This window comes from Pyxicephalus adspersus, chromosome 8 (assembly GCF_032062135.1).
Source record: "Pyxicephalus adspersus chromosome 8, UCB_Pads_2.0, whole genome shotgun sequence".
In the NCBI taxonomy this organism is placed as follows: Eukaryota; Metazoa; Chordata; class Amphibia; order Anura; family Pyxicephalidae; genus Pyxicephalus; species Pyxicephalus adspersus.
In genome coordinates, this window is record NC_092865.1 from 44,325,764 (window position 1) to 44,336,234 (window position 10,471).

General features: G+C 47.3%; 2 protein-coding genes across 6 annotated transcripts in view; one reads left to right on the forward strand and one right to left on the reverse strand.

The window, feature by feature from the left end:
- RNF123 (ring finger protein 123) overlaps positions 1–1,035 on the forward strand; it is a 34,339-nt gene extending 33,304 nt beyond the window's left edge. For all 3 annotated transcript variants that reach the window (XM_072420294.1, XM_072420295.1, XM_072420297.1), the window contains one exon: positions 616–1,035. In XM_072420294.1, the coding sequence (XP_072276395.1) occupies positions 616–664 (49 nt within the window). In that variant the 3' untranslated portion in view covers positions 665–1,035. The remainder of the gene's footprint in view (positions 1–615) is intronic.
- Positions 1,036–2,063: 1,028 nt separating this feature from the next.
- GMPPB (GDP-mannose pyrophosphorylase B) lies at positions 2,064–7,359 on the reverse strand. Of its 3 annotated transcripts, none has more exons than XM_072420299.1 (10): positions 7,266–7,359; positions 6,585–6,718; positions 6,425–6,505; positions 6,158–6,206; positions 5,922–6,064; positions 5,203–5,361; positions 4,699–4,777; positions 3,718–3,845; positions 3,217–3,399; positions 2,064–2,610 (listed from the first exon to the last, which is right to left on the reverse strand). In XM_072420299.1, exons 2-10 carry the CDS (start codon positions 6,711–6,713, stop codon positions 2,479–2,481), a joined length of 1,083 nt encoding a protein of 360 aa, XP_072276400.1. In that variant the 5' UTR covers positions 6,714–6,718; positions 7,266–7,359; the 3' UTR covers positions 2,064–2,478. The 3 variants fall into 3 exon arrangements, with proteins under 3 accessions (XP_072276400.1, XP_072276402.1, XP_072276403.1); XM_072420301.1 differs by lacking the exon at positions 7,266–7,359 and adding an exon at positions 7,153–7,253; XM_072420302.1 differs by lacking the exon at positions 7,266–7,359 and adding an exon at positions 7,200–7,220.
- Positions 7,360–10,471: the final 3,112 nt, after the last annotated feature.

Sequence of the window (10,471 nt, forward strand, 5' to 3'; positions counted from 1 at the left end):
CGTCAGGAGACAAGGTCATAAGAACCCGGAAGAACAGAGAAAAGATGGCGGCACCTAGCGCGCTGGCCCGAAGGCAGATGCCGGAACGACGCGGGACTCGATGGGAGAACTCTGCAAGATTGAAGGCAAGTACATTTTTTCTTTGTTTTAGGTCGTTTTTGGGTTCATTGCCTCTTCAATAAAAAACAGGGTTTATATAGTGCCGTACATTAAATAGGGGTTGCAAATGGCAGACAGATACAGACAGTGACACATTAGGAGGAGTGGACCCTGCCCTGAAGAGCTTACAATCTATGGAGGGGGGAAGTATTCCTATTATAAGATGGCGCTCATCATCACCCCCATTGTGTGACCCTCATACTGGCCCATTGATTACCCCAATGTGGGACCACAAACCTGACCCCATTTTTATTCCTACGCGGTGCAGGTATTTCAATTGTTGTCTTGTATGGATTGAGGTTTTATTACAATTCACTGCAGGGCCCCCCACAATGTTCAATGTGTGCACATACAGGGGTGGATTTCCTGCAGGAAATGCACGTCACACTTTCAGCACCTTTCCTGTAATTCTGTGCCCCCCTATGGTAACATGTCGGTGATGTTTCTCTTTCACAGGGCGTGCATCAATCAGCATCTGATGAACAACAAGGACTGCTTCTTCTGAAAGGCCACCATCACTGGGGTGGAGGATTATGAGAAGGCGCCGGCCACCTAGCCCCTACTGAGCCGGTCCCATCCCCCCTCTGGTACATGAGGGGTTAATGAGTTTACAGCTTTATTTTTTAAATGCTATTTAACTGTGCTGTTCTCGCTCCTGCATTCTGATTGGACGGCTGCCCCATGCGGCAGCCTGTCGGAGAGCGGCGTTTGTTGTGTGTAATTGTAATAACTGCTGCTGCCGCGGACCGCCTGCCGCACAACTTCTGAGGAGGATGCTGGGAGATTTTCTGCAGCAGAGTTTACAAGATGCATTTTTATCATTTATATCTGTGAGGTGTCACAGAGCAGAGTATTAAATTATTTATCTGTCTCCTATCTGGGTGTGTGACTGTCATTTCCTTAGCAGCTGCATCATGGCTGCAGACTTCTGCCCCCTCCATCTGTCAGCCATACCTCTGGTGCAGCCTTGCCCAGCCTTTTTACCCTGGAAAATTGGAATTTTCCAGGAGTGGAAGGATACTACCTGCAGAGGATTGTAGTCACCATGGAGAGGTGCACACATATCCAGGCTCAGGCTGAATCTTTCTTCAACCACCTAATGTCTGCTCATATGTTCAGTGAACATATCTCAATGTGTGAATACAAAACTCTGCTCTCCCTCATATTTCACATCACTATAGAAGAACATTTTATTCAGTTATATTAGATTCACAGATTAACCACTAGAGGGAGCTATGTGGATCAGCACAATTTCTGAGCTCTGGAAAGAAGACCCAAGCCACTCAGGGAGGGCATTGTTTTATGAGTCAGCTGACCCCATAGACTTGGGTGGCGAGGTGTATAGAGTGCAGAGATTAGGAATGTAATAAAGCAATATGGCTGCCTCAAGGTATAAATACAACCACAAATCATTCCAGTGATTGCTTTATACAAATAATTCAGGGTGATAAATTAAATGATAAAATCTCAACCCTCTGAGCAATACCCAATCCTCTGATGTCTGTCAGTAATAACAGCACTCCGTATAGAATTCCTGGATCCAAGGGTGGAATTGCTGATTAGGGGACTCCACAGAAAAGTTATCATTGAGCCCCCTGGTGAACTAATTAACATTAACAAGCAGCAACAATAATCAGCATATAGTGTGTGGATATATGTATATAGTCTCACCTGTGTGAAAAGCCTCAGATGGAAGCAGTCACTTTAATACTCATGGGCTGACCAATACAAGGATGGCATTAATCCACCTTGGGAATGTTTTTCTCTCCCTTCCTGTCAGCAGGGAAATAGCAGCTTCCATCCAGAGGCTTCTCACCCTGGTCTGAGTTTCTCCCCATTGGTGCTGTGGTGTCATCCAGGAGGTCACATCCGGTTCTGCAGAATAATGGAGATGAACACGGGGAAAATTTTGGATTCTTTATATTAATAAAAATTATTCTTGGAAAATCAAATCTAGGCGAGAGAGAGGAGCAATGTCTGTATGATGAATCCTCTCAGTGCAGCCAGCTCTCAGCCCAACCCCCTCCGGGGGATTGACTGTGACACCCACGAGGAAACCATTGTGTGAAATCCTTCATTGTTACCGGTGTAAGGCACCTCTGGGACGACCCCCCCATATACTGCATGCAGGGGAAAGAGATGACCCTCCCACCACCTAATACCAAGTATGGGGAAGAACCCCACCCCCCCCCAATACTGAAATAAGGGGGTATTGGCACTGATTGGTTGGGACTCCTCGGCACCCCCCTGGGGTAAAGGACGAGTGCTTGTAAACTAATAAAATCTCAGTGTGCAGTTCTAGAAAGTTCCGAGGTGCCTCTACATTATAATTCGGGGTTCTGGCACCGACTCTGCAATGCACTTGTGGGGTAAAACGTTGGCTCCGTTCAGGTAAAGCTCATCGTTAACAATAACGTCCTCACCCAGCACAGCGACGTTCTCCATCCTGACCTGAAATACAAAGGTGGAGCTCTCACACTTTACAATAAAGAGACAGCAGAGAACAGACTTATGGCAACTGATCACATTCCTGCCCAGCAGGGGGCATGTGGTTGTAGGGTGCCATGGCTGATTGTTGGGGTGCTATTGAATCACTGATAGCAGTGGGGTCTTGTGCCAAGATCACACGATTTCTGTCCTAATCCCTGACAAGGTTCCACCTGTACACAGAGCATTATAAAACGATTTCTTGGTGGATGTAATGGGGAAGTTCCTGGGGACTCACCAATTTGCAGGACAAGCTTACTGCAATCTCCCAAGGGGTAGAAGAGACCCCGATTTGCTCCCCCTGAAGAGGATCTCAAACTAAAGATTTTTCTAGAGCTGCGCCGACTCTGGAATCGTCGTTCTCATCCTATTTGGCTTGCTCCTACTTTCTCCTCATTTAAAAGAGCTTAAAACCCAACACTTCAACCTCACCTACCCGTCTTCTTCTGTCTCTTAAACCCTTACTTCTCAACCACCATTCCATATTCCTCTCCTATTGTATGATACTTCCCCCACCTCCTAGATTGTACCCCCTTCTGAGCAGGGTCCTCTCCTCATGGTGCCCCTTACCCATTGTCCTACAGCCGAGCTCCACCCTACTATAGAGGACTCCAGCCAGGAATGTGAGCGAATCCGCGACCCCTTCATGATTGTGCAGCGCTTTATTCGAACCCCATCCTCCACCGTCACTCCCGGTCCAATCGTCACATTGGGTCCAATGCAGCAATTTTCTCCAATCTTAGCAGTGGGATCCTATAGGGAAACAGAAGTCATGGAGCGGGGTCGGTTCACACAGGAGAGGGAGCTACACTAGATCAACATGAGAAAATTACCAAATTCCCCCCCACCCATATGACTGGCTCCCCCTCTCCCCCCCCAGCCCCCACTCTGGAGGATTCCTGGAAAAGGAGAATAAGGAATCCCAGTTCTCCTGAATCCTGGATCACTACAGAGACCCAGGAAGATGTAACATGGGGTCCCAATGAATGACAAATGACGAGCGTAGTGCCCCCCCCCCCTACACATCATATGGTGTCCCCCCTCCTTTCCATGCAGCCGGTATGATCTTACCACCAAGACATTCCCCACAAAGCCAGGCCCAGTGTGCAGCCATTCGGGATGTTTCTGTCTCACAGACTGCAGGTACAAACACATTCCGGTCAGGAAATCTTTGGGTTGCCCGATGTCCATCCAGAATCCTGCAGACAGAAAGACATGATGACAGGAAGTGCTCCCTACTGTCTCTGATTGGCTGCACTGACAACCGATTGAAAGCTGCACTAGGGCAAGGAAATATTGTGGGGGGAATATGGCTGTTTTCTTATCACACAGTAATGACATGAAAGGAAATCACCAGATTCGGATATTCTCTTCATATAAAGTGCTGAAACTGCAGATGGCACAGATATATGGGGGCAGGTGGTGTGAATTGGTTAGGGCAGTTAGGGTGAGATTTCATGGTTTGAACTTCTGTCCCCAAAGACTGGGAAAGTGGTGCAAGGGCCACTACCAGGGACAGGCAGTGGTGTGTGGGGCCTTTTGGGAATGGAGGGAGCTCATGCAGTTCTCATTGAAAGAGGCGTCAATTTGAGCATTCTAGGGGGCATCACGTGGTGCACCAAGCTGGTGGCAGTGATAAAGGAGCCATCGCTCTGAGTTCCCCTGCAAATAAAGGAAGCAGATGGGAGCCCCCTGGTAAAAGGGGGTAAAGGATAGGAACACCTCCCGGGAAAGATAAAAAAACTCCAATGGTCTGCTGAGATGATCCAATGCACCCAGCGAGTGCCACTAAAAGGATCAATAATTCATGGTTAATCAATACAAGTGGGAGGAGTCTATACATTTCCCACCAATCTGAATGGATGCAAACTTGAGGGGGCCGAGTTACCAAGGAGAAGATATATAAATCGTATTACTGTCATGTGATAATGTAACGCACTGCCATCCAATCATTTATTGTACAACATTTATCTGTTCATACACTGCACTACTACCATCAGATAACATCCAGTAATCCCCGCCCCCAACACACACACACCCCACCCCGCTCACCTTGTAACTCCATTGCAAATAATTTTCCTTCCTGAGCCATGGCTGGGAATATTTCCTTCTCGATGGAGGTGGGACGCAGCTGCAGAGAGCAGGCATTTAGTGATTATGTATAGAGAGATTTATTATAACCCCACAAGACAGCCAATTCCCCTCCACCAGCAGTAACAACAGACCAATCACTGCCAGAATAACACTCTGATGGCTGCTATAGACAGGTACCTAGGGCTCGGGGCCCCTCAGCCCAGCACTTCTATCACCATGACTGAATTACTGTTGGTTCTCTGATATTGGCTGGGGGATCTTTGATTGACTGATCCCCTAATAACTATGTGTGACTAATTATTGTCACCATCACACCCAGCAATATAAAGTCCCTTCCTATGTGGTGTGTCACATGACTGCAGGGTGTTTCTATTGGCGGGCAGGGATACTTCTATAGACATACGTGTGTCATGGTGTGATGTGGCCCGTACACATTGATCTCAGTCTGTGGGGTCCAATTACCTGGATCCGGTCCAGTATAGAGGGGCAGAAAATATACAACCCGGAGTTGATTTTGTTGGATACGAAGACCTGAGGTTTCTCCACAAAGCGCTGGATTTTGCCTGTCTCTGCCTCATACATCACCACGCCGTATTTCGAGGGTTCCTCCACCTTTGTAACCTGCACAGAGAGCAAATCATCTCACAATGGATCCCAGTCCTTCATCCTGAGTAATCTGCATGTTGTACCCCTCTCCGGTGCCAATCAACACCCCCCACCCGCACCAAAGAGGGGTAATAAAGATACATCAATATGGAATAAAATATATGTACAGACAAAACATTGTTTTTTTTTTTTGGTTTCAGATAGGGGGAATGATTAGAATTTACTGCAGCCAGAGAAATCTCCTTACTTCCTGACTGGTGAAAGGTTGTCACAGCAGGAGGTGCCATTCCTTTTGTCCCTTATCCATAGGGGCCCTCATATAGAAACGCCTGACTTTATAGATGTTTTGAAAAGAGATTCACCCAGTTTAGGACATGACAGCCCACAGGATAAGATAACTTTCCCTCCACTTCCTGTGAGCTGGGGAAACACAACGTATAGGGTGCCTCCTGGAGACACAGTTTTTGTATTGGTAGATCACATGTTTCCTGTTCAGTAGGCGGAGCTAGAATCCCTCCCCCTTTTAGAAACATTTTGGGTACAGATACACCTGAGGGCTACGAGAACCAACTCACCACAATGGTGCCCTCCTGTCCCTGGTGTCGGTGGAAGTGAACCATCTCTTCGAAGGGGAAGTCACAGATGACGTCACTGTTCAGCACAAAGAACGGCTCTGAGTTTTCTGTTAGGAAGTCTTTTGCGAGAGCGAGTGGTCCGGCTGTGTAGAGGAGAGAAGGGTCACCATCCAGACGTGACAACACCCCCAAAGCATTATATAAGATTTATGCACCATGTGGGGTGCGAGGCTCACCTGTGCCCAGCGGTTCCTTCTCATGGGACATGGAGATCCGGATCCCTAGCTGCAGGAGACACAGAGTATATGAGGGCTGGGGCCACACACAGAACACACAGAGACTGACCAGCAAACCCTGATACACAGAGAAAGTTAAGAACTTTCATAATGTCCCCTCATCTGACTGAGGGTGGGGCCCACTGATCTGGACACTAAATATTCTGATCATGGATGCTTGCTGCGACCTCTCATCAGAGACACAGAACAGACAATGAGGAGACTCACCCGCTTCTCCTGCTCCTTCATCTCCTTCTCCAACATGTCTGACATGTAACTGACAGCCAAGATCACATGTTTAACCCCCGCCTGTGCAAGAGAGAGAAGAGAGGTCTGAGAATACCCCCCATACACAGTATATGAGGCTGGTTGCATTTCTTGCACTTACCTTCACCAGAGCTTCCACCTGATGCAGCAGGATGGGCTTGTTACAGAAATCTACCAGAGGTTTGGGGACACTCAGCGTCAGGGGGCGGAGCCGAGTCCCAAATCCACCAACCAGGATTAAGGCCTTCATGGTCCCTGTGAGAGATTACAGATAATGTAAAAAAATTCTCATTTCCTGGCTGTCCTTTTCCTGTGGGTGAACCCGGCTGTATTATATGACACTGGACACAGATCAGCTCCACCCGGGGAATGAATTACAGAAATCAGAGCTGTAATCACCTAACTGGAAGAACCAGTTCTACCAGGGCGGCCATGACACTTTGTACGGAGGCCGAGAGCAGCACGGACTGGCTGGTTGCTATGGGATACCACTCATCCTCCTTGCTCTTTATCCTACACCTGCTGTAATTAGAGATCTCTGTGGTGTAACTACAACCCCCAGCAGAGTCTCCAACCCCTCAGCACAATGTCCCCTCATTGGTTTCACAGATTTCGGGAGTGTCTATAGGTTGTTCTTTCACCCAGTCCCCCAGCAGAAAACTTTGGCGGCTGAAATGTCTCTGGAATACCTCTACTCCCAGCATGCCTTCCCCATCACACCACCACCTATACACACACTACAACCTCCAGCAGACTCAGGATGATAATGTTGAGAGTTTTAGTCCCCCCCCGGAAGTCTTACCAGCTCTTCTGTCACAGATTCCACCTCAGCACTACAAACCGGTAGGAGCTACATCCCACCCATTGGAGGGACCGCCTGACGGCCCACCCACTTCCGGAGTACACTACACCCAGCCACGCCCACTTTTTTAAGACCTCCCCTCTTCCCAGCCTATCAATTTAGTCCCTGCCCTTATCTCCATGTCACTCAACAGGAAGTGTGTAGCACTTTTCTCTATCCCTAGGCACAAAGCCTTGCATCCATGGTTCCACCGTGACTGGTGTTTTCTAGTTTCTCCACTATCACTAATACTTCCTGACCCTCCTCAGCCTGTGTGCTTCCTCAAATCCTCCTCCTTCAGTCTGTGTGTGGGAAGGAGGCAAAATGGCTCTTCTGACATGGGGTTTGGTGATGAACAGGACAGGAGAGATCTGTGTAGGGAGGACATTGCATGGACCTCAGGAAGGGGTCAAAGCATTAAAATGAAATAAATAAAAGGGCCTTATAGGGGGTCTCTGCCTGCATTGAGTGGAAATCTGTCACCCTCCTCCATGCCTGTACTGGGTCAGACACAGACAGGTCCTCTTTATTCAAGCCTTGGTCACATGACCATGAGATTGCAGGCACTGACACACACACACACCACCCCCCCCCCCTACAAGCTTGTTGAAAGTCACTCATGATCACTCATGTTCCATTGATTGTCCCTTTCTGACCACTCTATGCAATGATTGTCCCCTTCTGATCACTATGAAATGATTGTCCCCTTCTGATCACTATGCAATGATTGTCCCCTTCTGATCACTATGAAATGATTGTCCCCTTCTGATCACTATGCAATGATTGTCCCCTTCTGATCACTCTATGCACACGGAGGATCAGATATCTGGAGCTGTCTTATAAACGGGTGAGTGTCTTATTTTATTTATTTTTTTAAAAATCGGGGGTGGCTTACTTAATGGGGATGTCCTAAAATTGGGGAAACACGGTAGGTACGGCTAACAACTTCACAGTAGCATCATGTGTGTCACTAGGACAGGAAGTGAGGGGAAATCCCCCAGATTTGTGAACCCTCAAATCCCCACTTTACCTGGACCTGGGGGGTTCCATTTGGAGTCTGATGGGGGAACGAGAACTGAATGTCTCCTGCCCTGATTATGGGCATTGTTATGTAACAGTGTATATATCAGGACTGGATGGACGATTTATCCATTGGCACATAAACACCACCTGTGTCTGCAGCTAATCTGTGTGTTTAGCTGTTTGGCTTTAACCTCCCTAGCGTTCTAATTCCGTGTCAAATTTCCATGCACAAAGCGTTACATTTTTTTTTTTTTGCATGTAAATTTATTTTACATTGTAAGCTATAATTTTTAGGCATAACTCACTGAAGAGCGAATGTCCCATCAGTGCCCATGGGGGGGCCAAGACTCCTGAAGATTCCCGGAGCGATGTGAAGGCCACTGCAGATCAGCCAATGGAATCATTGATACATTGCATTACAAGCTGCCACATGAAAACAATACCAAGCCGCGCCCATTATCCAGGGAATTGGCGGGGCCCGTCACTAAATCCCCCAATAGAAGTTTAGGAATTTTCTGTGGAATAAAAGAAATGAGAAGGGGACAGAGACAGCAGCCATGACACTTGTGTGTAATTCATCTCATTGGCCACCAGATGTCCTTAGTAAGCAACAATGACAATACCCATCAGTATTCCTTTATATATCGCGGACATCCTCCATAGCACTGTACATTGCACATTGACCAGTTCATGTCAGAAGAGCTCACAATCTAATTCCCCCACAAACAGCATAGCCTGGATTCACTACAACAGGGGTGCCTAACAGCTGGATCGCGATCCACCAGTAGATCGCAAAGGCGAGTAGATTGCAGAGCCCTGCCCTTCAGAATGAACTCTACTGCGCACACAGCAGTTAATATGTCCAAGTTTTTATTGTTGGTAGATCATTTTGACTTGGGTCATTTTAAAAGTAGCTCACAGGCCAAAAAAGTAGAGCACCCCTGCTCTACAATATTGGGGGAAACCAATTAACACATGCATAGTTATATGGAGGAAACTCGTGTGAAGGGGGAGAACATACAAACTCCATGCAGATAATGCCCTGCCTGACACTTTATAAATCCTAGAACTGAAGACACACCAATGTTTGTAATCATTTTGTTAATTTATGAAGAAGTTTGAGTAAAAAAATCCATTCTGATGGATGAGTTCAGCTTAAAATTTTCCTTTTTATAATTGTCTGCTGTTCTGTCTGAGCTGATTGGCCAGATGGGGCATTAACCCTCCTGACCCCGGGTAGCATGGCTGCATGGTGCTGGGATGGTCAGAGACTGCAACACACATGATGAATCAAGAGATGGGGGGGGGGGGAGACTAAAGAGGGAGAAATAGGGAAAAGTAGGAGAGAAAGAAAGAATGGAGGGAGAATGGGGGAGGAAAGAATAAATTTTAATCAGGATTTAATTAGCGCCAATATATTACGCAGCGTTGTACATTACAAAGAGTTTGCAAATGACAGACACAGGAGGAGTGGACCCTGCCCAGAAGAGCTAACAATTTAAGCTGTGGGAGAGAAATCACAGATCAGGAGAGGGGATATGGAATGGTGGATGAGTAGGGAGGGTTTAAGAGACAGATGAAGATAAGTAGCTGAGGTTGAAGTGTTGGGCTTTAGGAGCTCTTTTAAATCTGCAGAAAGTAGGAGCAAGCCCAATAGGAGAAGGATTCCATTCCAAAAAGTCAGGGCAGCTCTAGAAAAGTTTTGGAGCTGTGCGTGTGATGAGGTTATGAGTGGGGAAGTCATTAGCAGGCCATTGGAGGGGCAAAGAGAGCAGCTGGGGGGGACCTTGTAGGCCCTGTGCATCCACACTAAAGAGGTCGATCAGAGCCTGCAGCCATGACACTGGCACATCTGTGGGATGTTGCACTGACCACCATTAGTAGGTTGTCCTCATGACACAGCATGCACTTACTGTGTATGGAGGGTATTTGTATTTATTGTTGATTTCCTCTCATTATTGATAATTGTGGTCACACTGAGTGGAGTGGAGAATACCCCCCAAACACTGCCGTCTGTGTAAATACCTCCCCCCATTGTTATATTAGGGGTCAGTGTAAATCCCCCCCTAGTACCAGCTGCCCCATGATATCATATCATTCCTCTCCCTCCCCTAATAGGAGTCAATTCACACAGGGACACCACA